The sequence below is a fragment of the Anser brachyrhynchus genome, assembly GCF_964034855.1.
Source record: "Anser brachyrhynchus genome assembly, chromosome: Z".
Classification (NCBI taxonomy): Eukaryota; Metazoa; Chordata; class Aves; order Anseriformes; family Anatidae; genus Anser; species Anser brachyrhynchus.
The window spans coordinates 40410400-40434754 of NC_137697.1; the positions used below are offsets into that span (position 1 = coordinate 40410400).

The following is a 24355-nucleotide window of genomic DNA, read 5'->3' on the forward strand; positions in this document are numbered from 1 at the left end:
CAGCTTGGCTAGCATAGCTGTGGCCACATCAGATACTTAGGTTAGATCCTCACTAAAAAATACTGGCTAAAGATATTGTCATCTCTTGCCGTTTGTAAGACGCAGTGCCTGACTCAGCTCTGTCAGCTCTGTCCCATCAAAACTAATGCTGTGAACTCCCCTCACCCAAATCGGTGCAATGGCTGGCTTAATTTATGAAGAGTGATGTCCTAATTAAGTCAAGTGGCTTAGCACAGAAGTGGATGGAGAGTGTTCTGAGAATATGTCATGTCTTCTGTGGGGACACTGACCTCCAGCAAAAGAATAGAAGTGCATGGCTGGAGTTATGAAACGTCTCTTTCTGCAGGGAATGCTTGCCATTTGGAAGGGAATGCTCTGCTGAGCTACATCAGTGTTACGCTGGTTATGGCATTCACAGTGCTGGTACACCTATTGACCCTGATTGATCTAACCTCAACCATTCTCTTGTAGATGTAGGCTAACTCCTAGGTACTTGTCTAAAAGCTATCACGTTTTCAAGTACTGTTGTGAGCACAGATGCTGTTCTGAATTAAGACTGTAAGATGTTTTACAATAAAAGGAAGAGATATCGTTTTTGCACATATTCACAAAAAGTGTATGGCTGGAGATTATCTGCATATGAAAATGCTTCTCTATGACAAATACTTCCAACTCAAGCAACTCTTGTTTTAATTTTAGTTCAAGTCTTTATTTGCTCTACTTGTATAATAGTGTTAATGTTTTGAGTTCAAACCAAACAGCTGTAGTTACATTTGTTTACTGCTCTTTGTTATTATATTATGAACAACATACTCATTTTCATCTGTGTCTAACTGGGTCACTTTAAGTTACCATATCAGATGTTAAAGCGCAGTCATTTAGAATGGTCTGCTGGTTTTCCCCTCCCCATAGATTGATGGCAGAAAAAATAAACAGAGATAAGTAAACACAAGAACATCACACTTACTGTTTGTTTGTTTGTTTGTTTTAGTAAAAGCAGTATCAATATAGTTCTTCTGGAGAGCTTTTCTAGGTATCAGACTCCCAGCACTACACAGGAGGCAACTTTCAAAATGGGGGTGCTGGTAAAGAAATATTGATCAATTTTCACACCTTGTGCCATTTGTTTAAGATCAGAAGTCAGCCCTGTAATTGCAAGAGCTAACAACCTGGGGAACTGTAAAGCAGTTGGCAAACACTTCTCACTGTGATACCTTGCTCATTGCTTCCTTCTCCCTGAAGTCTCACTGAAAAGGCACATGTAGGAATGGGGACAACGTAAATTACTCAGATGCCACTGTTGCCCTGGCTGCTCTATGGAGGTGAGATTGGTGTGACATGGCAGAAAAATGCTGCTGTTGTTGACAGAATCTGCCAGAAAGTGATTGCTTCTGCACAGGGATTTGAGAGGAACTGCAGGATAGATGCATCCCCTTTATCAGCTTCAAGCAAGATAACAGTGGAGCCAACCTAAGAGCTGGTCCTGAGCATTACAGTCAAGCTCTGTGTACATAAGAGGTGATTAACTATTAGCTAGGTGCCTTCAGTGCTGTTTGTTCCTACAGTAGGTCAAGTGATCTGTATGGATAAGGGTGGAAGGAAAACATGGTGTTACTTTAATAGTTCACATAATCCCTCTTGTGCTCATCCAGGGAATTGTATGTCTGTAGTCTACATAACTGATTTCGAATGTGTGAGTGGACTCCACTGAAAGATGAAGTGCTATTCTTCCCTCCCTCCCTCCCTCCCTCCCTCCCTCCCTCCCGCCCTCCTTCCTTCCTTCCTTCCTTCCTTCCTCCCTTCCTTCCTTCCTTCCTTCCATCCTTCCTTCCTTCCTTCCTTCCTTCCTTCCTTCCTTCCTTCCTTCCTTCCTTCCTTCCTTCCTTCCTTCCTTCCTTCCTTCCTTCCTTCCTTCCTTCCTTCCTTCCTTCCTTCCTTCCTTCCTTCCTTCCTTCCCTCTTAGTGTCTCATACCAAAGATATGATACTCAGTGTTTCTGAGAGCTTGAGGATCAACAGGTGCCTGAGGACTAGATGTAGCTTTAGTAAAAAAAAAGAAAAAAAGAAAAAAAAAAGTAGGAGGGATGAGGAAAATGGTGGTTTCCTTGGCTTCCTGGGTGTTGTGCTGAAAAGCCTGCTCAGGGGCATGCAAAATTCAATGATGGCCAGTGCATTCAAAGCATCTGCTGATTAGAAAGATTTAATTTCCCAAATTCTAGCTTAGGGCTATGACCAGATCTCTAACAAGATTGGGCAATGTCGAATCAGTTACGTAGAATATTATGGAAAGCAGTGTAAAGCAATTATTCCCCCAAACATTTACTGAAATATTGGGAATAGAGACATTTGTGAAGTAAAGCTTGCAGCCTGGGTGGGAGACTTACAGTTCCCTGAGAAAGGTGCAGAGCTCATGCTGTCTAGCCTTGGAGCTCTCAGAGTGTGCTTAACTCATTATGTGGTGAGAAAGGCTGGCTGGAAAACCTAATGGTAACCAGACTGAGATTTGTATTTTTATTTGTTTATTTTTTGTTGGCTACCACTGCTGTTAGAACTTCTGATAGCTACCCAGGAGGTGTTGATTTCTAAAAGCTCTGTAAAACTTAGAGTTTGACTGAATAATCTTTATGGTTTCTCAGAACTTTCTCAACACAGGCTGGTCAGACCAGGTTTTATTACTCTAAGAGATTTTCTGTGGGATCATGTAGGGGTTGCTGTACTTGCCTCTCCTTTGTGCATGTAGAAAATGGAGATCTTTGGAAGAGGAGCTTGCACTCATTCTAATAAGTAGCATAAATGCCCAGAGAAGCATTTTTTCTACTCAAGGTCAAGAATGGCTTACATTGACTTAGTCTGAATCTGCCACTAATTAATGTGAAGTAAGAATCAGGAAAATAAAAATCCACACAGTGATTGGCACCAGGTTAACTAATGCCACAGGGCCATGATCAACCAAAGCAGAATAAATGGTTGCTGTTACTAAAAGAATGGGTCCCCTTCTTACACCATGGGCTATTTCTTCATACTGCCCCTCTCCCACTGCCATTACTGTTTGTGCAGCCATGAGTGAGCTGGAACATGGAGTTTATCTGACTAAAAACTCAGCTGGAAAAAAAAAAAAAAACATGAAGAAGAAGAAATGATTAGTTTTCATCTGGATCAGTTCCCTGATGCGGTTTACCACATGGAATCTAGTACTGGCAGAAGCAGGAGGCAGGAATAAACAGCCACGGCCAGCTGAGGGGCAGCCCCTTTCAGAAGCAGAACTAATTTATACCAGATTAAAATGACTGTGGAGTTTGTAAATAGATTTCAGTTCATAAATTTAAACTGGCGTTCCCCTCCTTAGGAAATAAGCCATGACCAATACATCCACATGGTAATAATACCACCTTCTATGTTCTCATCCTATTAGCACTGACCAATACAGAGAAATACAGCAGTCATTCTGCATCTCTTTGAAAGCATATGGATAAAGGTTGGTACAAACAACATGGGAGTGATCTTATCAAATAAGAAACAGCTATAACACTCCTTTGGAGCAGAAATCTTGTGTAGATGCAGTACAAAGATGTAATACCCTAGAATGCTCTGTCACAGCCTGACATACATTTACGGCTGTTACCGACCTTACAATGGAGTGTCCTGCAGATTTTCATTCTAATGAGTCTAGTGGTTAGTCATTAAACTGCATGAAAAAAATCAATCTACAAATGAAAGTGTTTTGTAATGAAAATAAGTGTATTTTATGTCTTCTGTGTAGATAAAGTGACAAATTGTTTTTCTCCTGGTACACAGGGGAAGCAATAAGAAGATCCTGGTCATCTTCTTCTGAGGGAAAAATTCTTTGACTAATGAATCAACACCAACATCAAAAGACTACAAGATTGATACTTCTTTTCTTTTCAAGGAAAAAAAAATAGTCTTTTGTTGAAAAAAAAAGAAAAAAAATGAGTAAAAGGAAGTTTTACACAATCATTTAATTTGAAAAGAAAAGGTGATGTTTTTGACTAACTCAGGCTCTGCATAGAGACAGAATGTATTTAAGTAGAGTTAGTGCTAAACTGTACCACAATTTTGGCTGAATGCACGTCTACTCCAGACAGTATCAGGTTTGTACCCCTGTCTCACCAACCATTCAGGAAGCTGTGTGAATATTTCAGGTTTAAGAATGGGCTCTTTTTAGTTGTATAAATCCTAGTAAGACTTTGTATAAATCCTACTGAGACTTGTGTCAGTAGGATATATACAACTAAGGGGCCATTTGGGGACATTGTACTTATACAGCCATGCATTCAAACTATATCTTTCTTGCAAAATTGCCTTAGGCATCTATCCAAAAATCTATCTTTTTCATAAACAAAAAGCAATTGTTTAAGTTTGATGGCATATTTTGACCTGGCTTAGCAGTTTGGTGCTTTCAGCTGAAACCAAAGTGAAATTTTCACTCAGTTGGGTGATCCACATCAGAAGTAAAGAGAGAAGCAATTCAAAGGTTGAATAGTTGGCAAGTGTTTGCCCTCTTTTTCATTCAGAAGTATTGTAGTGTAGTTTAGTCTCTTTTTAATGGTGCTGCACTAGAATATGACCCCAGAAAACCTTCTTGGTTTATAGGGCAAGATACAAACTAGGCATTTAATAGTGGTTTTGAAGAAGTCCCAAACCAAGTGGTGACTGCTAATTCAGGGATGGGGCATACATCCCAGATGTCTGCAAATTGAAACCCTTTCATAGATCTGGCCTTGACCATCCAAAGATTCTAGTCTTTCTTTAAGATGAATTTACATTCAAGTTAAAGCAGAGCCAAAGTCAGATAACTAATTCACAAGTCAAGCATGCGCTGAACGGCTCAGGTTGGAATAGACATTAAAGAGAATCTGACTCCAACCCCACTGCTGCAGACAGGGATGCCACCCACTAGATCAGGTTGGCCATCCAGACTGGCCTTAAATGCCTCCAGGGATGGGGCATCCACAACTTCTCTTGGCAACCTGTTCCAGTGCCTCATTAGCCTGACAGTGAAGAATTTCCTCCTGATGTATACTCTAAATCAATCTTCTTTTAAGACCATTCCCCCTTTTCCTATCATTATCTACCCGAGTAAAGAGTCCTTCTCCATCTTTTTTATAAGATCCCTTTAAGTAATGAAAGGTTGCAATGAGGTCTCCCTGGACCCTTCTCTTCTCCAGGCTGAACATCCCCAGCTGTCTTGGCCTTTCGTCATAGGAGAGATGCTCCAGTCCTCTAATCATCTTTGTAGCCCTCCTCTGGACTTGCTCTAAAAGGTCCACATCTTTCTTGGCTGGGGGACCCAAACCTGGATGCAGTACTCCAGGTGGGGCCTCACAAGGGCAGAGTAGAGTGGGACAATCACCTCCCTTGACCTGCTGGTCACACCTCTTTTGATGGAGCCCAGGATGCAGTTGGCCTTCTGGGGTGCAATCGCATACTGCTGGATCATGTTGAGCCTTTTGTACACCAGAATGACATCTCTTCCTTCTTTGGTATCAATTGCACCACTTAGCTTAGTGTCATCTGCAAACTTGCTGAGGGTGCACTCAATCCCATCATCTATGTCATTGATGAAGATATTGAAAACACTGGTGCCAAGACAGAACCGTGAGGGACACCACTTATCACCAGCCTCCCCCAGGACACAGAACCACTGACCACTACTCTCTGGGTGTGTCCATTGAGCCAATTCCTTATCCACTGGATGGTACACTTTTCAAATCCATCTTTCCGATTCAGAGATGAGGATGTCTTGTGGGACCATGTCAAAGGCCTTACAGAAGTCCAAGTAGATGACATTGGTTGGTCTTCCCTTGTCGACTGATGCAGTTACTCCATCGTAGAAGGCCTCCAGTTCTGTCAGACATTATTTACCATTGGTGAAGCCATGTTGGCTGTCTCGGATTACCTCTTTGTCCTGCATGTGCCTTAACATTGCCTCCAGGAGGATCTGTTCCATGATCTTGCCAGGCACAGAGGTGAGGCTCACTGGTCTGTAGTTCCCCAGGTCTTCCTTTCTACCCTCTTTAAAAATGGGAGTGATGTTTCCCTTTCTTCAGTCACCAGGGACTCTACCTGGCTGCCATGATTTTTCAAATATGATGGAGAGTATCTTGGTGACTATGCCAGCCAAATCTCTCAGGACCCTAGGATGCATGTTATCAGGCCCCATAGACATGTAGTTGTTAAGTTGCATTATGAGGTCCCAAACTTGCTCTTTGCATACAGTGGGAGGGACCCTGTTCCCACAGTCCCCATCTAAAGGTTTGGGGACATGACAGATGTGGGAAGCCTCACCACTAGTGAAGGCCAAGGCAAAGAATTTGTTAAGTACCTAAGTTTTGTGCCTTCTCCACATCTGTTGTTACCAGTTCTCTGTCTACATTTGTCAGAGGTGTTACACTCTCCTTAGTCTTTCTTTTGTGGCTGATGTACCTGTAGAACCCCTTCTTGTTATTCTTTGCATCACTCACCAAGTTTAGTTCTGTCAGTGCCTTGGCTTTCCCGATCCCATCCCTGCACATTTGGACATTTCTGTACTCTTCCCAGGGCACATGGCCTTGTTTCCACTGTCTGTGCGTTTCCTTCTTTTGCCTAAGTTTGCCGCAGGTCCTTATTCAGCCTTGCTGGTTTCCTACCTTCCCTGCTTGACTTATTACATATGGGAATAGAGAACTCTTGCTCTCCAAGGAAAATATCCTTAAAGTGTTGCCAGCTTTGATTTGATCCTCTGTCCTAAGGGCAGTGTCCCATGGGATCTTATTCACCAGTTCTCTGAGCAGCTGTAATTTGGCTCTTCTGAAGTTCAGGGTCCTGACTTTGCTCTTAGCCAGGCCCATATCCCTTGAGATTACAAACTCAACCAGGGAGTGGTCAGTGCAGGCTTCCTCCAGTCTTAACTTCTTTAACGAGCTCTTTTGCATTGGTGAGCACTGGGTCCAGTAACTCTTCTCCTCTGGTTGGTTTGTCTAACACCTGGAAGAGAAAGTTTTTCTCAATGGACTCCAGGAGTCTCCTGGATTGCTTACTTCACACCATGTGTCTTTCCCAGCAAACATCCAGGTGGTTGAAATCCAAGAGTATGAGAGCCTGTGAATGTGATGCTTCTTGTAATTGGAGAAGAAAGCCTCATCAACAGAATCCTCTTGATCAGGCAGCCTGTAGTAGGCCCCAGCCATAAGACGTTCTTTGTTGGTCTGGCCTTAATTTTCACCCACCAGCTCTCAACCTGCCCTTGGCTGTTTCTTAGAGGCAACTCTACTCAGTCTATCAATTTCTTAACACAGAGGTCAACACCCCCAACCTTCCTTCCCTGCCTGTCTCCCCTGTAAAGCTTGTAGCCCTCTATTCCAATGTTCCAGCTGTGTGATTCATCCCACGTTTCCAAGATAGCATAGAGATCATAGTTTTCTAATTGCACTGTGGCTTCCGACTCCTCCTGTTTGTTTCCCATGCTGCATGTACTGGTGTAGAGGCACTTCAGCTGGGGCTATGGGCTGCATCAACTTTTTAGAGGAGTCCTTCCTAATTCCTACAAGATGATTCACAGTTGTTTCCCTGCTGATTTTTAAAGTATTGGTGTTCAGTGGTTCTTTTGTGTCACTTACAGGTACATCTGTTTCCCCTGCCATATCTAGTTTAAAGCCCTGCTAATGAATCCGGCCAGCCTGCTGCCCAAAACTCTCTCATCCCACTTCATCAGGTGTGCCCAATCCCATGGCAGAATGCCTGGTCTCTCAAAAGCACGCCTGATATCGGAGAACCAGAAACCCTGAACATGGCACCAGCTACAGAGACAGTCACTCACCTGATCTTTATGCCACCTCCTTCTTGGGTCCCAGTCTGCAACGGGGAGGATTGAGGAGAACACTGCTTATGATGATCCCTTCAGCATCTTTCTAAGGGACATAAAGTCCCTTTTGATGTTTCTGAGTGTTCTTGTCACAGCTTCAGTTGTCCCTACGTGAAAGAGCAGGAACGGGTGGTAGTCCTCTGGCTTGACCGAGCTCAGCATCCTCTTTGTAATGTCACAAGTACAGTCCCAGGCAGGTAGCAAACCTCTATCGAGAGATTGTCTGGGTGGCAAATTTGCACTTGCTCTAGTAGCACTGGACCTTTTATGGAGCTGAATCCATCTGTTAACCTAGAATAAACACTTAAAAATATTTATTTATTTATATATTTTCCCCCAGGCTAGTTTTCTGTCTTATGAATTAAACCAGCTCAGCAAGAGGTCCAGCAAGTTTGAGAGCTGGTGTGTGGGGGTAGCAGGATTGTCTGGCTGGCATCCAGACATTGAAAGAAGGAATTGGACAGGACTTCTTTTCAGGTATTGTGAGCTATTAGAAAACCCTAAACCATGTCACTGTTTCAAATCCAAAGTAGTCAGCAGCTTATATATATATATTTTTTATATATATATATATTTTTATATATATATATTTACACATACATGTCTGTCACTTTGTGAAACTGGTTACTGGTGATGAGATACATGTAAGGAACAGGTCTGATACTTCGTGGAGAGTTATCCTGGTAGGCACCAGAAGTGGCAAGCAAAATGAGAAATCCAATCGTTGCTTTAATCTATGATAATAATAATTAAATGTTAGAAGCAATTAAAATAGAAACAAATTGGTATATAATAATTTTAACTGCTGTCAGCAGTCCAGGTCTTCCTTTTGTCTCCAGTCTATTGTTCCAGTCAAGGGCTCCTGTCTCATATTACAGCCTTGAGATCCATCTGGGCCCTGGTCCAACCATTAAAAATATGCTGCATGTGCCAATGTTTGCAGTTGCCTTGTGTTCCAGGTTGCTTTTCTGCAAGGAGTATGCTGAAGTTGAAGTTCTACCATTACAACCGTTTCATTTCTCCGCCGTACTAGCTTGGGAACTGTGTGAATTGATCTGCAGCTGCATAGGTGAGCCATTCCAACACACATCTGTAAGCCAGAGGTGGCACATTTAGAATGATGCTTGGGGAAAGCTGTTTGTCTGCAAGACCAAATGTTTATATCTTCATCCAGGCCATGAGAATTGATAGCTGTATCAAAAGACTGTTTTGAAAGTTTCTAGCTTGTAGGTGTTACAGACAGTCAGTGAACTGCTTCTGAGAATAAAAAATAAAAATCTAGTGATAAAGAACAAACTAGGAGTAAAGTCAGGAAAATAAGGGAAACCTCAAGCAATTAGATCACACCTGGGGCTACAGAAGGAAAAGAGCCATTGTTCTTTTAGCAATGGGTGACCTCAGTGTGCTGAAGGGCTCTTCACTGACAGGAGAACCAGAGTGGTGGAAAGAAAAAGCAACAGTAGAATCTGTACAGATAGTCATGCTCTCAGGGACAGAGCAAATCTCAGCATGTACCTGGCCTGGAAATTAGCATTTTGACATCAATTTCCCCATTTGGTTTAGGTAGAATGATTACAGATTTAAGGAAAAGTGACTAGTGTAGTTCTGTTCTCTCTAAGTGTCTGCAAGTAGTAAAACTCTCTTCTCTCCATCTTTTTAAGCATGACTATATGATGATGAGATAAAGCATTTGTGACTGACATGAGTAATCATGACAAACTCTGCTTAATGACATTTGTTGAGAGTGGAGAGGGGCATGTAAAACATTTATTTGCTGGTTACTCTGCAGGTCAGGATTGATGTAACACTGGAATGGTAGGACAGTCATTCTGCCACAGAAACCAGTGGTTGTGGCATCAAAGTCATTAGTATAATTCCCCCTCAAAAAAGAGGGTAGAAATAGTCTGAGTCAGCTAAACTGAGCATGTTGCGAACATTTATATTTATAGTGTGAATGCTTTAACATCAAATGTGTTGTGTCCTGAGGAGGAATCTCTGGCAGCCAGGAACAATAAATTGATAGGGAGATTTTTCTGGAACACAAAGTTTTACTTGATAATAAAGTTTTAAAAGGGCACAAGACAGCATGCCAGCTGCAGTTTCACACTGTGATATACATATGTATACTTGTGCAAATGTCTTTTTTTTTTTTTTTTTTTGCAGAAAAGCTGATTTTTATGAGCTTCCTGCCTCGCTTCTCCTCTTGCAGATTACTGCCTCCTCAGCTGAGCTGCCCAAATTGTTCAGGTCATCATTCACAATAGTGAAAATATTTAAGTTCCTAATTATTTCATTTAAATTTGGTCATCTTACAGACCACACATAGAGAACAGCCACACAAAAAGGTGAATTGATATAGCCTTATTTAAATTGAATATTCATGTGTGTTCTTAGATCCTCCAAATATGGCACACATGAATGACTGAAGAAGAAAACTAAATTTCTGTAAACATGGTGATTTTCAGCAGTGTTTGCTTGTAGCCATCCTCAGGGGTAAAAAAAAGATTTGAACCAGTTTAATTGCTTACCTATGTCCTGAGTCTCCAAGGGATATAGGGACTTGAAATGAGAACATGGTGTATGTATATATTTTGTTAACACAGTTTTGTTTGGCTACAGATGAAATAGAAATAGTTGGGGAATTTTAGTGAGCAGTAAGCCTCATCCAGGCAATGACAGTAGAGAAAATATCTGCAAATTTGGGTCGACATTACAGCTTGAGATAAGTATATGATTAACATTTATGGTGAAACTTTGCCTAGCTTAATTCATTTTAACTGGTTCTTAATAGAGGCTTTGGGAACACTTATAAAATTCCTCTTTAAGTGAAAACCTACCATTTTCCCTGCTAAATCTTTCTATTTTTACAAGGGCACAGATTTCCAAGGGACTATGACAGTTTATCATTTGGAAAACTGCCCTTCATTTCCACACACAAAAACTGACAAGAAAAAAATGGCTTCTTTTTTAATAAATTGTGTTGATGTTTCCCTAGTGGTATAAAATTTCTTCCACAGTCCTAGGCCAGGCTATGTGTGTATATGTAATAGATTAAAACTACGCAGCAGAGCAGATTCTGTTCATAAGATTAAGACCAGGAACATTTGTGGGAGAGGAGCACATTGGTCATGATGCATCCTCTGATGTGTGGAAGTGTTGTGTCACTTGGTGATAGTGTTTGCGCAGCTGGGGCTAAAGTCACTGACTTCTTTAACACTGAGCCTTTCTAGTCTCCCTTTCAAACTCTCCTTGATGGTTACACTTTAATGTAGTGATGTGCACTCCTCACCCTGGGTAACTTCTCCTGGATGTTCCCTATTTCCCCCATATGTAGGCTTCTGTGTGGTGCCACAGATGTTGCTCTCCTGTGGACTATGTAGAGGAGCATGGACAAGGAGGGAAAAGTGGCAGTTCTTAGTGTACAGAGTTACTCTTTATTAGTAGGTGGCATTTTTGCAGCATTAGTAGTTTCAGGGAAGTATCTATAACCCTCTGCTCTGCAGATTAAAGGGCCAGAACAATATCTCATTTTATATAAAGCAGCCCTTTCAATGAGCTATGCCACATCTGTTCCCTTACATCCACACTGTTACTTTGCTGCTAACTGGAAATTTTTATATATCCGTTTACAAGATAGGAATACCAAGCAGGTCACTCAAAACATATTTAAAGAATTTGCTATTGCAGGGTTCTTCTAAAAGATTTTCGTGCTGCTCTATAGACTTTGCATACTACCTTTCTCCCGCAACTGTGAAAAGTTTCCTTGTACGTAGATTGCCATTTCAGAAAAATCTCTTTAGAAACTCTTAGGAGTGGGTTGCAATATTAGACAGTCAAAGTTGTCTGATGGAGAAATTAAACTTTTTAAAATTATTATTTTTTTCCCATGAACACTTTCTTTTAGAAATAAAACAGAAAATAAAGTATACCTCACAAAGGGGTCCTTGAAACCAAGGAACCAAGGTGACAAAATATGTAGGCTATATACTGTTATACTGTACTGTTATATATACTATATACTTTTTTTTTTTTTTTTTTTTAATGTGTGGTGCTCAAACCACACACACAGTGACAGCTTGCGTGGCATTAATGCTGCAGGATTGTTCTTACCAAAGGATTCCACCACATTCAGTACAGTTCTGAAAAACTTAATTTGTTGGCTTGATGCAACTGCAGGACAACGGTGATTGAATCTCAGCTTTACATTGCTTGCAAAGTGGTGATCACTCTGAGTAAGAAAGAATTTTATCCTAGAGGTCATTGAAACCATAAGCTACAACAACCACCTGTCTTCTACTTCTGCTTAACTTCCTGTCTTGTAGAAACCTGCCTGTGAATTTCTAGAAAGAAAAATGGGAGGTAGATGTGTAACAGACTTTGCTGCACAGGTTTTTTTCAGTCACTTTCTCCCTCTAGTTTACAGAATAGACTCCCTAACACTTAAATAGCATATCTAAGAGGATGGCATACCCTGCTGTGGAGACTGGAGGAAGGAGAAGAGAATATGATAATATTGTAAATTATTATTTCTCCTGAATGAGAAATCGAACCTCTAGTAGGGAATGAAGGACAGAAAAATAACGGCTATACTGGAAAATGGTCTGTTGTCAAAAATTCAAATACAGGGTTGGTTATATTGTTTTAAAAGCAGATTCCTACTTGCCATATAGATTATTTTGTGTTAAGGCTATGCTCTGCCAGAAAATGTCCATTCCCAAGTGTCCATTTAGCAAAAAGATGACTCATAAGTGGATACTAAGAAAAAAAAATTAAAATGTTTTGTCTTTATGCCATATTGAATTTCTGCTTGCACAGAAGTAGCCTCAGGCAACCATTCTGTGAGTTTGACAGTGGGTGTGCAGTCCTGTAACTACGGCTGGTTGGAAATGTTAACAAATTGGAAAAGGCCTGATGTCCAAATGAGATGCTGTGGAATGTATCGTTTTGACGGAGCATTGTTCAAGAACAGGGACTCACCTTCCAAAAAGATAAATAACTTGACAGTTGTACCTCTCAGGTGGGATTTCTGAGACCCACATTTGAATTCTTAGTTTTTCTGATTTGATCTAAAGAGTGGACTTGAGTTTTCACAGAAATCTAATTTGAGTGGCCTAGACAAAAGTCTATTAGCTATTTTGAAACCTTTCTGCTCATCTGTTTCTGCTTTCCTCTGTCTTTCTTGTCTACTGGGCTTTCTTTCTGTTTTTACACAGACACAGACACAGACACAGACACACACACAAACACAAAAGAAAAAAAAATAAAAATCCATAGCTTTTTTCTGATGCGAAGGAGGAAGATGTTTTACATCTCAACATTTGCACGACAGGGAATCAATTTTGTGTCCAGATTTGTCTGGAATGTAATTATAGCAATTTTAATATCCTTAGCGTTAATTCTTATTATTGATTCTATTATTGATCCATGTCTGCTTGCTGTTGTATAAATGCAGGCAAGGAAACTGGTAGAAAATAACACTTATCAGATGACATCTGTTATTTTTTCATTTCTAAACTGAGTATGAAAGAAGGTTCTCAGCATTTCTATAGCTAAAATCCAAACCACATCCATTCTCTTTGTCCTCCCCCAAACCTGTCTTTGCCTTTCATTTAGTAGCAGACATTTTCTAACTCTCTACTCTCATATTCATACTATGTGGGCAGCTAAAAATTTTGCTGTGGCCTAGACAGTGGCATAAAGCCCAAAACAATTCTGTGCCCATTTTGAAATCAGATTGTATTAAAAAGCCAGCAAAGGTCACTAAACTGTGCACAATTATCTCTGTGATGGGTTTCATTTTATTTTTCAAGTATTGCATTTGCTTTAACTGTTTCACTGAATGGCTGCAGAAATCAGGGATGGGATGGAGGTAGAATACAGCCATTCAGATTGCAGGTTTACATCTATGTGTGGCTTTGGTGGTGTCTAAGCTGTTCCTGAGCTTCTTGGCATGTCAGACCATGTCTGGCGCCCAGGGAATCCACAGCACAGTACTTGGATTCAGTCTGATTTAGCATGCTTTATGCATAGTTAAATAGGTTGCTGGTGGAGTGTCATCAGGCACCCTAGCAGATTATTTCTTCTGCATTGTCAACATGAGGAAAAGCTATCACTTAGATCTATTTTTATCTAGTAAGTTTATTGTCATTCATATCTGCAGTGATCGTGATTTTCCACATGTATGCAGTCATGAGAGAAGCTTATTTGACAGCAATGCAGAGCTTTTCTGCCCAGGGTTGAACCCATTCTCCTGTTCTTATCACAGAAGCTAACTGCTACAAAACTGCTGGTGCCTGGGCAGAATTTACTTTTCTCTCTCTCTCTCTTTTTTTTTTTTTTTTTGGTGTGTGTGTGTTCTCAGTTTGGTGTTGTAACAAGTTCTTTATTCTGGTTCTCTTGAGCAGATGCTGAGATGTGGAGGAAGGTAAACTGTGGTGCAACATGTCAGTTAAAACATGTATAATTATCTCCTGTAATCTTTGTGTATGAACAAGTTGGCAAAAGGTTACACCCTTTTCATGCTGGAGCTGCATCTAGCCTTGGCTTTGTATTAGGCAGAGTTTTGAGCAGAGCCAAAAATGATGCTTCAACTGTGAGTACAGGGACAGTCACGGGCTGCTGCTCCAATGAGTGGCTGGATTCAGTGTGGCTCAGGTTTTTACTCCTTCTCCTCTCCTCCTGCGTGCTTGTAATGGATAATGGATTTGTGTGTGTTTATCTAGGATTTCCACACCTCAGAGAATCCTGTTTGTGCTACTACTACGGCTAAGGTAAGAAGAAGTACAAAATGACCAAATCCTATGACACCTGTTTGTCTTTTCGCAGGCAAAGGTTCTGCTTGAACTTCCTTTCTGGCTGAACAACTCTCTAGCAGCTCATCTGTTGGGGCAACAAAGGTAGCTCCTGCTAAAGACCGCACTGTTTCTTTGCCTAGTGTGAAAGGGCTGAGCTTTCATTCACACAGTGAAAGAGCTGAATTGGCTTTCTGTTAGATGCCTGCAGAAATAGCAAAATCTGTGCCAGTAATGCAAAAGGATCAGTGGATCTGGGATATGCCAGGATTGCATCAAGGACAAGAAGCTGTAGCAAGGTTATTAAAAGACACAGAAAATCAAAATGTCTGTTTTCAGCTTTTCTTTCTTGTCAGTCTGAAGGCAATGATCTGCTCCTGTTTGTGTCTATAGGATTAGGATGAGGCACAGTATGACTCTGAGGCAAAAGGAAAACTAACTCACCTTTTTAAATACCAGAGGGTAATAAGGGACATTTGATATACACTTCTCCTTTATTTGCTCCTGTAGGTTACATATGGAGCTAGGGTGTTTATAGGGACTGCAGTTTTGGAAAGCCTGAACTGTTCCATAATGAGATATTTAGCATGATATCCTACAAAACTTCAGCATATGTCCACTTCTCTCTTTCTGGAGAAAAGGGTGAACGGGAGGAGAAGCCTTTTATTTCGTTACAAAATCAATACATTATGATGAGCTGAAAAAAGTAAGGCTTTCAGTCTTGAAAAGGTCAAGCAAACAATTTATATTATGGCTTCACATCAGCATAAGCATTTCAAGATGATCACTCAGTCTCTTCAAAGAAGCAATCAACTCATAAGATGGATGATATCGTCTGTAGAGTGATTTTGGAAAAAGTTGCCACTCATTAACAACAACAACAAAAGTGTAATTGCCCATTAGAAATAAATAAACCCCTTTAGACAAGAAATTATTACAGCAGCATGTCATTCAGTTACAATGAAAAACTGAAAACAATGAAGCCAGTTGCAAAAGTTTTGCAGGGAGGGGGTTAAGTTTAAACATATGGGAAAAAAACAGATCTTGTCACAACCTATCTTGTGAACTTGTAGCCTGGCACCAGCTCCTGCTGTGCACAGCAGGCATTTCCCCTCCAAACTAGGGCATCTACTCATAAGACACTAAAGAGGATCAGAATTTCTCCAGATCCCTCCTTGAGGAACAAGTATTACCTTTGGCTTTGTCAAGAGGATATAGATCTATCCTAAAATGGGACTGCAAAAATCTAAAAAAGAAAAAAGAAAAAGAAAAAGAAAAAAAAAGGAAGAAAAAAAAGACAGCCATTCCATTGATTCAATATTAAAGATGTTGTTCCTGACTTTGCTAGCAAAAAAAATAAAATAAAAAACCTACTCTAAAACTCAAATAAGTGCACCAAAACCAAAGCCCCGTAAAGTTGTTTTTTTCTCTCTCTTTTTTTTTTTTTTCTGTCCTTTTTTATCTCTTTCTTTCTGTCTGTGTAAAAGTTATCTTGATAGATTTTTTTCTCACCTAGAAATGTGGAAAAAAAAAATCGACTATAGATGTTATTACAAAAATACTTCAAGCCCCCCCCAAAGGGTCAGCAAAACCTATACCTGCATTTTCAGCTACCTCAACACAGAAAGCAATACAGAATCCACGGTGTGGTCAGAGTTGCAGTAGAAAAGTTGATGGATCCTGTTGAAAGTAATTTTGTACAGGCAGTGAAATGCACAGGTCAGAGTAAGTGTCTGAAATAGTTTCTTCCACTAGACCTGTGCTATCAAAATCCCTTTATGATCAGCATTGTGCTGCTATTGGATGTGCTTTCAGTGACTTACTCATGTTTTTAATGGTGGTGCTGGTGTTTTTTCTTGCTGTGTCCATGTTTTTGTCATACATCGCTGTGAAAACTCTAAGAAGCACAAAGAGACAGGCTTTGGCTCAGACTTTTTCATTAAGACATTGTTTTTAGATTTGGGACTCAGAAAGGTTAGATTCAGTGTGAGATCCTTCAAACTTTTTTCTAGTTTGTCACAACCTCATGAAGACTCTCATGAGGTGCACTGTAGACAGAATTCCTCACCTCCTGCTGCAGATATATCTCCTGGAGGGAACTGCTGGAGTAATGACTGTTCCTGGAAGCTGCTTTGTTACAGATTAAATGAGGAATGCTGTCACTAAATGGCTCATTTCAGACAAGGTTCTCACATCTATCAGTACTGAATGCAAGACCAACTGGCTAATAGTGCTGCTGTTTGCCTCTTTTTTTTTTTTTTTTTTTGGCCTACTGTATTCTTTGACATAAATTGTGGGGTTAGCCAAGGGCATTCACATCTTAGTCTTCCTTCTGAACTGAAGAGGGACCAATGCCTAATCACCAAAGAAAATCTGGACCTAACTCTGTATGTGCTGCATGCATAGGTCTGACATTAATTAATTAGCAGTGGTTATTTCTGTTTAATATACCTCTGTCTGAATACTTGTTTTTCTGTTAGAATCATTCAAAGAGCAAGTGAGAAACTTCCACTGATAGTTGTCTGAGAGGTGAGATAATTAATCAGTTCAGAAAAGAGACACAAAACGTGACCATGCATCCAGTCCGTCCCGTGGAGCAAAGGTTTTTAGCCCTAACATTTTGACTCAAGCCCCATCTTAATTTAAAACTTCACTTGACTGTTTTAAACAGATGACTGATTGCCTAGACTGATTTTCAGTACTCCACAGCAGCAGTCTATTAACCTATTTAGATAGTACCTACAGTAGTAATGAGATTAGAAACTGGAAACTGTGAGAGAAAGAGACGGCAAGAAACGCAAAAGCAGTTAAAAAATTTTGGTACTTTTTAGATGAAATTATCAGAAAGAAGGGTCATATTGTCCCACAAGTGAGTCTGTCTAGTTGATATGAGGTAATCCTGTAAAGACAGCCATGTACTTAGCTAGATTCTGAATGAGGCTAATGCTTAGATAATACAAAACAATTAGAAGATATGCATTTCTCCCCAGTGGTACCTCATCACTGACTAATTGTAGCTCTTGTGAGAGCTGTGTTTGCTACAAAGCTGGTCTTGCTGGATTACAAAGACCTGAAAACTGTACTTTCCAAACTTTCACTGATGACATTAAGAGTATGCCTGCTTCAGCAATTAAATTTCCATCAGGCTCCTAATTTGGCAGCCACTGCTTTAGGGCAGAGACTGTGTTGGGTGGGCCTCAGAAAATCTAGTGGTCTTTTCTGTAGAAGTACCTTTTGCTCCAAAGTTACTTTTTCTTTGGATCTCAGTTTTGCAGCTTTAAAACAATTTAAATTTCTCCCTAACTCATCTGTTCTGCCTGATTTGAGTTGTAATCCTCCCAACGGTAAGATCTGTTTCTCCCTGTCTTTATGATATACCTAACTTCATGAAATCTCTACTTCATTGTAGGCCAAGGAAATATTATAGTTAAGCATATAAGTGAAATCCACAGTGATAATTTGCAAGGAATCCCTTCTATTGGCAATTTAGGATGTTATTGGAAGCTGTGGATCAGAGGACTTCCACAACAGGTCTTTGTAGTTATGTTTCACCTTAGCTTTGATTGAAAAAAAGACTGGCCATCCTAGTACAGCCTGCAGCAGGAGATTTTTTTTCTTTTTCTTGGAAAACCACAGTCTATTAGCAGTTCTGAGGACTTGCTATTGCCCATTACAGACATTCTTAGAAGACACTGACCATGTTGTCAAATGGAAAATTCAGATTAACTGGAATATGCAAATCAGGAAATGGCCACACTGAGATTAAAATGAATCATGTTTAAAAGTCTTCAGCTCAGCAAGCGTTACACTGTAAAAATGCTACACCTTCTACTGCTTTTGCATGGAAGATTATATGTATATATGTATATATTATTAAATACCTAAGTTTCTGATAAGAGGTAAACAATTTAAGAGAGGGTCTAGGTTTTTTTTTTTTTTTTGGCCATGATTAAATAATATTGAAGTAGCTAAAATAGCAGTTTATAACACAATTATATACATAATTCTTCCAATGTATTTACATGTTCTTGCATGAATATCAGGAATGCTTCTGATCATAGCAGGAGATGTATATGCAGAAAAGTCTAAAGTGAAGGTAAGTGGTACTCACATTAAACTTTTGATGAGGTAGAGAAAGGATAATTTTCACGGTATGGTGAATAGTTACCTCAATTATCTGAAGAAAAATCATAAGAAAAGTCACCAAGATCCCTTAGAAAAAAAAAAGAAAAAAGATTTAATAATTAGTTATCTGAACTATTCAATTAGGCACTGCATTATTTAATTTACCATCTTATGTTTCATATCTATCATTGAAACTAATATATTACACCCTTAGTGTCTTTCCTAAGCAGGAAAAAAAAATCTATTTTGCCTTGCAGAACTTAGGAGAAAAAGCATTGCTGAAAAAATTAATTCTTTCCAAGAATGATGTTTTGGGGAATTAGTGATATAACTAATATATTTCTCTAGCAAAACATGAACACATTAAAAAGCTTTAAATATTTAAGGGAACAAATATTTTCTCTATACGTTTGCAGAACCTAACATCCTGTGTCAAAATGTCTGTTTGTAAAATCAATCACTCACCAGCAGCCTCCCCACGTCCCCTTCCCTGTTTTTTTTTTTCTTTCTTTCTTTTCTTTCTCCTCACGAAGGTGTGCGAAGGTTCCTGAATAGCGACTTGAGGTCTCTTGACAGTTGCTTTCACTGTTACATCTTGCACAGTGGTGGAAGCAGATCCCTCCCTGCAAGTGTGGTAAGCCACAGGTTTAGAAGAAGTATCTCCTTCAATTACAGAGGACTGTAAAAACAGCCGGGAGAAGTTGATATTGTTAGCTAGGTTCTACAAAACGTTTCTGTTAAAGGAACAAAACCCAGCTCTGAAATCTCACTTGTAAACCTGAAGACAGGTGGAATTGTTCTGGCCTGCTTCCATTCTGTAAGGCAGAATGCAATGTGGAAAAACAGATGTTTTCTGCTGGTAACACACTGTGAAGGTATTTTGAAAATCTTCTCTTTATCCCTGCTTTCCTCTGCAAACATAAATCAAAAGGAGGTATTTTTGAACATGTACATTTTCCCCTTCTGTTCAAAAAACCTTTTTAAGCCATTGGAATGCATTTCTGGCGGGCACTTGGAAGCACAGGAAATTTGAATGGAGCTGTGAATAGCTGCTAACAGTGGCATTCAGAAGAGAGAAGATCGTGGAAGACAGGAAACCTAGTAGGCAAAGTCAGATTCTTAGAGTTCCAAGTTGTTTAGTAAACTAGTCTTTTTCAAAACCTGTATTTTTCTTTATTATTTTTTTCCTCTTTTGCTAATACGGATCTCAGATTTGGCAATTTTCCCCTCAGTTAACTAGAACATTATCTTTTGGTATCACTTTTCTCCAAGATGTGTTTTGATAACTTTAATATCCTGGTTGTAATGTTGATGTCAAATGCCTTCTGCAACCTAACAGTTTAGGACCTCACTTAATGAGAAAATGCATATTATATATCTGCTTTTTCAGCCTCTGAAGCTAATTTACTTACCACAATCATCCTGAAATATGTGGGGATGCTGTGCACAGTCCCACAAACACACTCGTGCAGAGATGAGTTAGTTCCTTTATACCATGGATAACAGCATCACAGTCTCTGCAGACTGCTTTATTTATTTATTTTTAATTTATTTTATTTTTATTAAAGTCATGGTATCAACCACTGAAGTGTTTAGGACGTTCAGAAAAACTTGCCCAAGACACTGGTTCTTCATATTTGCAGCAAAATTTAACAAGTTTAACAACTTGTCTGTGAAATTTTAAGAGCAGTGTTACACTCCTAAATCTTACTTTCACATGTGCAAGTGTTTTTACATCTGTCATCATATGAGATTTTAAAATAGTGACGTTCTCTCAACCGTATTGAAATACAGTAAGCTAAAGAAAAAAAAAAAAAAAGAACTAGAAGAAATATTGGAAATCTCTGCAGTACAAGGACTATATTGCTTTGGGGTATTCTTCATCCTGTCCTGGGCCACAGGGCAGGATGATAAGGTGACCTCTTGATGTCTTGTCTCCCCTGTTTTTGTGGCTCTATAATTGCTTGATATTCTTTCAGCAAAAGCTGAGAAACAGGATTGTCCTTCAGTACTCTATTTTCCCCATGTTATTGCCTAACACAGATTGAAGTCAGGGTGAAAGGAGGAAATAGCTTTGTAAAACTGTTTTTAGTAAAAAATCATCCCAGTCTGCAGTGGTCAGGGAGCTGTATTAATTTATTGCCAGCATCACTTTTTGCAAGGATACAGAGAAAACTTGCGATTTTTTTTTTCAAGTAAAAATGCATCTAAAAACGATTTTTAGAAAAGAAATATGGGATATTGCCAAAGTTTAAAAATTTGATCATGAAAAATCACATCAGTTCCTCACCCATTACTGACCTTTCCTTACCAAGAGCAAGTCTCTTTAAATACAGAGAAAGTTATTTTCAAAGCAAAGCATGTATAGTTCATTTCCCACATGACTTCTCCTTTTTAAAAACTATTTGCTTCAAGTGATTGGAAAATAGGTTCTTTTAAACAGAAAACTCATCCTAGTTTACAGTGTGAAAGACTTTTAAAAGTTTCAAGTAGAGGGTGGTGAATTGAATATATAGCAAGGTTACACATCTGAATTGTCATAACTGGTAGCCCTCCTTTATTGTGAGTTTTCTGAAGTGAAAAAACTTACTAGCAGCCGAAATACCTTCTGACAAGAATGATCCCAGAAATCCACTTATGCTGAGCATTCATGTTAGAAATGTGATTTTAAAATAGGAGCAAGTCATCTAAAGTAAGGACTAGAAATATATAGAGCAAGTACCATGATCAAACACAACTTTAGAATGAAAATACAGATAGAGAGCTTAGTATTTTAATAACTAGTTCAAGAGGATTTAAATCTTCTCACAGAAAGTTAGCAAAACAATAGGTAGAAGAAAACGTCACCAAGGTATTCAGTTTGAATTATTCATCCTTGTTGCCACAATTCCTATGGCAGAAAGACTGCTCCAGTGCATATTTCTGCACAAATGGATCTAAGACAGAAGAGAGGGCTCAGGAGAGGTGTGAAGGAGAGTCATAAGTTGCAGCATAGGTGGGAAAGGTGAAATAATCCACCAAAGCAGCTATGTATTTGATCGCAAAAGTTCACCTTAACTAAATTAAACCCACTAAAAAAATAGAGAAACTCTTTCCATTCAGTCATTAAAAAAATCAGTCAAGAACACTGACAGAGTTGTAAAGAGGATCTTGACCTTTCCAGCCTAGTAGGGAGGCTCTTACTCATTATCCTTCTGTAGCCGTTCAAAACCAAGGAAGAAATAACGTATTCTGTTGTCAAACCCCTCTAGCTACTGCTCACCATCATCTGTTTAAAGAACAAATCACTGTAAGAACTTGAAGCAGCTTTCCAAGTTGTGTCCTCTAAGACTTAAAAGCTGCTACTTCTGCTTTCCTGCCTAGCAAGTCAGTCAATAAGCAATTGAAAGGCAATTATCACCTGTCTACCCCCCACTCCCAGTATGGATATCTCCACTCCTGCTCACCTGAGTGAACATACATCACAACAAATACAGGCTGCCTTTGTCTCTTTCTGGGACATACTACCTCATCACTGCAGATGTTGTGCAGCTGTTGTTAGAGGCAGATGCGAATTCACCAATTTATTTATACCTATGTAGGCACAAATTAGCCCAGGAGCCTTTTGGAAAGCCAACAGGTAGGGCAAAAAGAATATTATGGAAGAAATAAAACGTCTGTAACATAGTCAAGGAAATATCTAATTTAAAAAAAAAAAAAGAAAAAAGAAAAACTGCAAAGGTGAAATGAATGACTTCTCATCCTTAACATAAATTTTAATTACATTAAATCTAAGATGTCTAAACTAGATTTATTAAGTTACACAGTGACAGACAATTTTGAAAGTTGTTCCAATCCCTTCTTTTCCAGGTATTACCCTGGCCATTACCTGAGTTTGGAGCAGTAAAGCTTTAGTTCTGTCAAAGCTAATGAAATCACAACATCTCTAGGTAGGCTTAAGGATCTGCCAAGCAAATGCAAAATGCAAAGCCTTGAATGAGAGTCTTGCCTCCTATACAGATTGGTGCCTGCCTCAAGGAAATTTGCACCTGTAAAGTTTAAATTTGAACAAATCATCAGGTGAATGTTAGGCAGGTAGCCAAGACTTTTTAAGTTTAACCCAAGTCACGCAAGCTTTATGGGCATTATAAATTATAAATAAGTTGCCATGTCAAAGTGCCCAGGCCTTTGGGAGAACTTGGTATGACAATATGGATTTATGCACTCATTTTGCAACATGAGGGCACAACACAAGGTCAAGGCAATAGAGACTAAAAGGCTAGAAGCCATAACTCCATTAAGTAAATATTAATGACATTTCATTTAGGGGCTAACAATCAGCCAGTTCTGCTACTGCTGAAATCAGTGGTGGCCCCTGGGGGAACCAATGTTGGTGTTTTGAGTACCTTGTAATCTACCACTAGTTGGGATGGATCTCACAGGATTTGTGCAGTTTCTTTAGTACATACACAGTGATTATACTGCAGTCTTTGGAGAAACAAGCATCTCTTTTTCAAATGTGCAAAGCTATGTGAGCAAGATGAGAAATGACTTGCTAGCTAAATTGGGGAAACAGAACTATAAAGACCAAATATAAATAGGTGATTATTAAAATTTAACTCTGGCATATCAACATTTTTTGGATGCTTACATATTCCCCTAACTTTCATTTAAAGCAAAAAGAGAAATCTATAGGAAGGCAGCAACAATGTCTCTTCCAGGATGTACTATAGAGTCTCTTGTAGAACTTGCATAGCTTTTTTTTTTTTTTTTTTTCCCACTAGCTTCAGCTTCTTGCTGTTAAATTAAGCTGGCAGTGTTACAGGCCATTTTAAATCGATGCTTGCAGAACTGCAAGAAGTGTGAAGCTGCCAATGAAGAGTCAATGAGGAGGCAGTGATAGCAGTTATCAGCTGCTCCACACAAATGTCCTGAGGTTTCCAGCTGTGCGAACCTTTCCATTATTATATATATATATTTAATAGGGAATTTATTTATTTATTTATTTATTTATTTGCTTTCTCACTGTCTCTAAGATCCAACTCCCATGAGCTTGCAAATCATAACCCTTCAGGCAGGTTTGCACCCAGAAATGCACCCAATTTTCTCGTGGTGAACTGTGATTGTAAATTGTTAAGTCAGATTTGGACTGGAGAAATTCATACTATCTTGCATGGAGTTCACATCATTTCACTGTTGTGCTAGAACTGGCAAGGGCTGCACTTCAAAAGTGAAGCCAATGTGTTGGTCAGAACATCAGTCATATGCTGCTGAAAATGCAGAGGATTCCTGGTGTGCAAATGAGGGCAGATTTATTTTTTCTTCCTTTTGTATTCCTTGCTATTAATGTAATGCAGTTCTTTCTGTTATAAATGAAGATACAACTCAATCTGAATTTAGTAATATTTATAAAAAGCAAGTAAACACCGCTGGCTGCACCGGGAGCCTATGCTCTTCCAACACGCACGCACAACCGTCGAACTTTCTGAACAGGTAGAACATTGCTTTTACATATTCATAAGAAACCCGAGTACGCCTATACGTATGTGTGACCTGTCCCCGCTTCCTATTGTAATTATCTCGTCCACACCGCAGGGGCG

General features: G+C 39.4%; 2 protein-coding genes across 24 annotated transcripts in view; one reads left to right on the top strand and one right to left on the bottom strand.

Moving 5' to 3' along the window:
• Positions 1-24355, top strand: part of LRRC2 (leucine rich repeat containing 2) — a 165368-nt gene that overhangs the window by 50519 nt on the left and 90494 nt on the right. For 5 of the 9 annotated variants that reach the window (XM_080573510.1, XM_080573504.1, XM_080573511.1 and 2 more), the window contains exon 1: positions 9111-14756. The exons of 1 other annotated variant lie outside the window; for it this stretch is intronic. The gene's annotated coding sequence lies outside the window, so the exon portion shown is untranslated. Of the gene's footprint in view, positions 1-9110; positions 14757-24355 lie in introns of those variants that run through there. 3 more of the 9 variants (XM_080573514.1, XM_080573513.1, XM_080573503.1) reach the window with 2 other exon arrangements.
• Positions 1756-24342, bottom strand: LOC308185435 (uncharacterized protein). Of its 15 annotated transcripts, none has more exons than XR_013943359.1 (5): positions 19547-24342; positions 19242-19399; positions 18820-18863; positions 16250-16331; positions 13080-15897 (listed from the first exon to the last, which is right to left on the bottom strand). XR_013943359.1 is itself a non-coding variant. In XM_080573530.1 (5 exons), the coding sequence occupies exons 1-4, from the start codon at positions 19588-19590 to the stop codon at positions 15877-15879; spliced, it is 267 nt and encodes an 88-aa protein (XP_080429656.1). In that variant the 5' UTR covers positions 19591-24342; the 3' UTR covers positions 13080-15486; positions 15845-15876. The 15 variants fall into 15 exon arrangements, 10 of the variants coding, with proteins under 10 accessions (XP_080429657.1, XP_080429658.1, XP_080429656.1 ...); XR_013943360.1 differs by adding an exon at positions 16475-16548 and having other exon boundaries at positions 13080-16331; XR_013943361.1 differs by having other exon boundaries at positions 13080-15486; positions 18763-18863.

Excerpts from the sequence above, each read along its gene's own strand:
- LOC308185435 (XM_080573526.1), bottom strand. The coding sequence starts at position 19,590 with ATGGAAGCAGGCCAGAACAATTCCACCTGTCTTCAGGTTTACAA. Across the intron at positions 18,864-19,241 it reads GGGACGTGGGGAGGCTGCTG|GGATCTTGGTGACTTTTCTT; the intron begins GTGAGTGATTGA and ends TTTTTTTCTAAG. Across the intron at positions 16,332-18,762 it reads TACCTCATCAAAAGTTTAAT|GATCCATCAACTTTTCTACT; the intron begins GTGAGTACCACT and ends TACTTTCAACAG.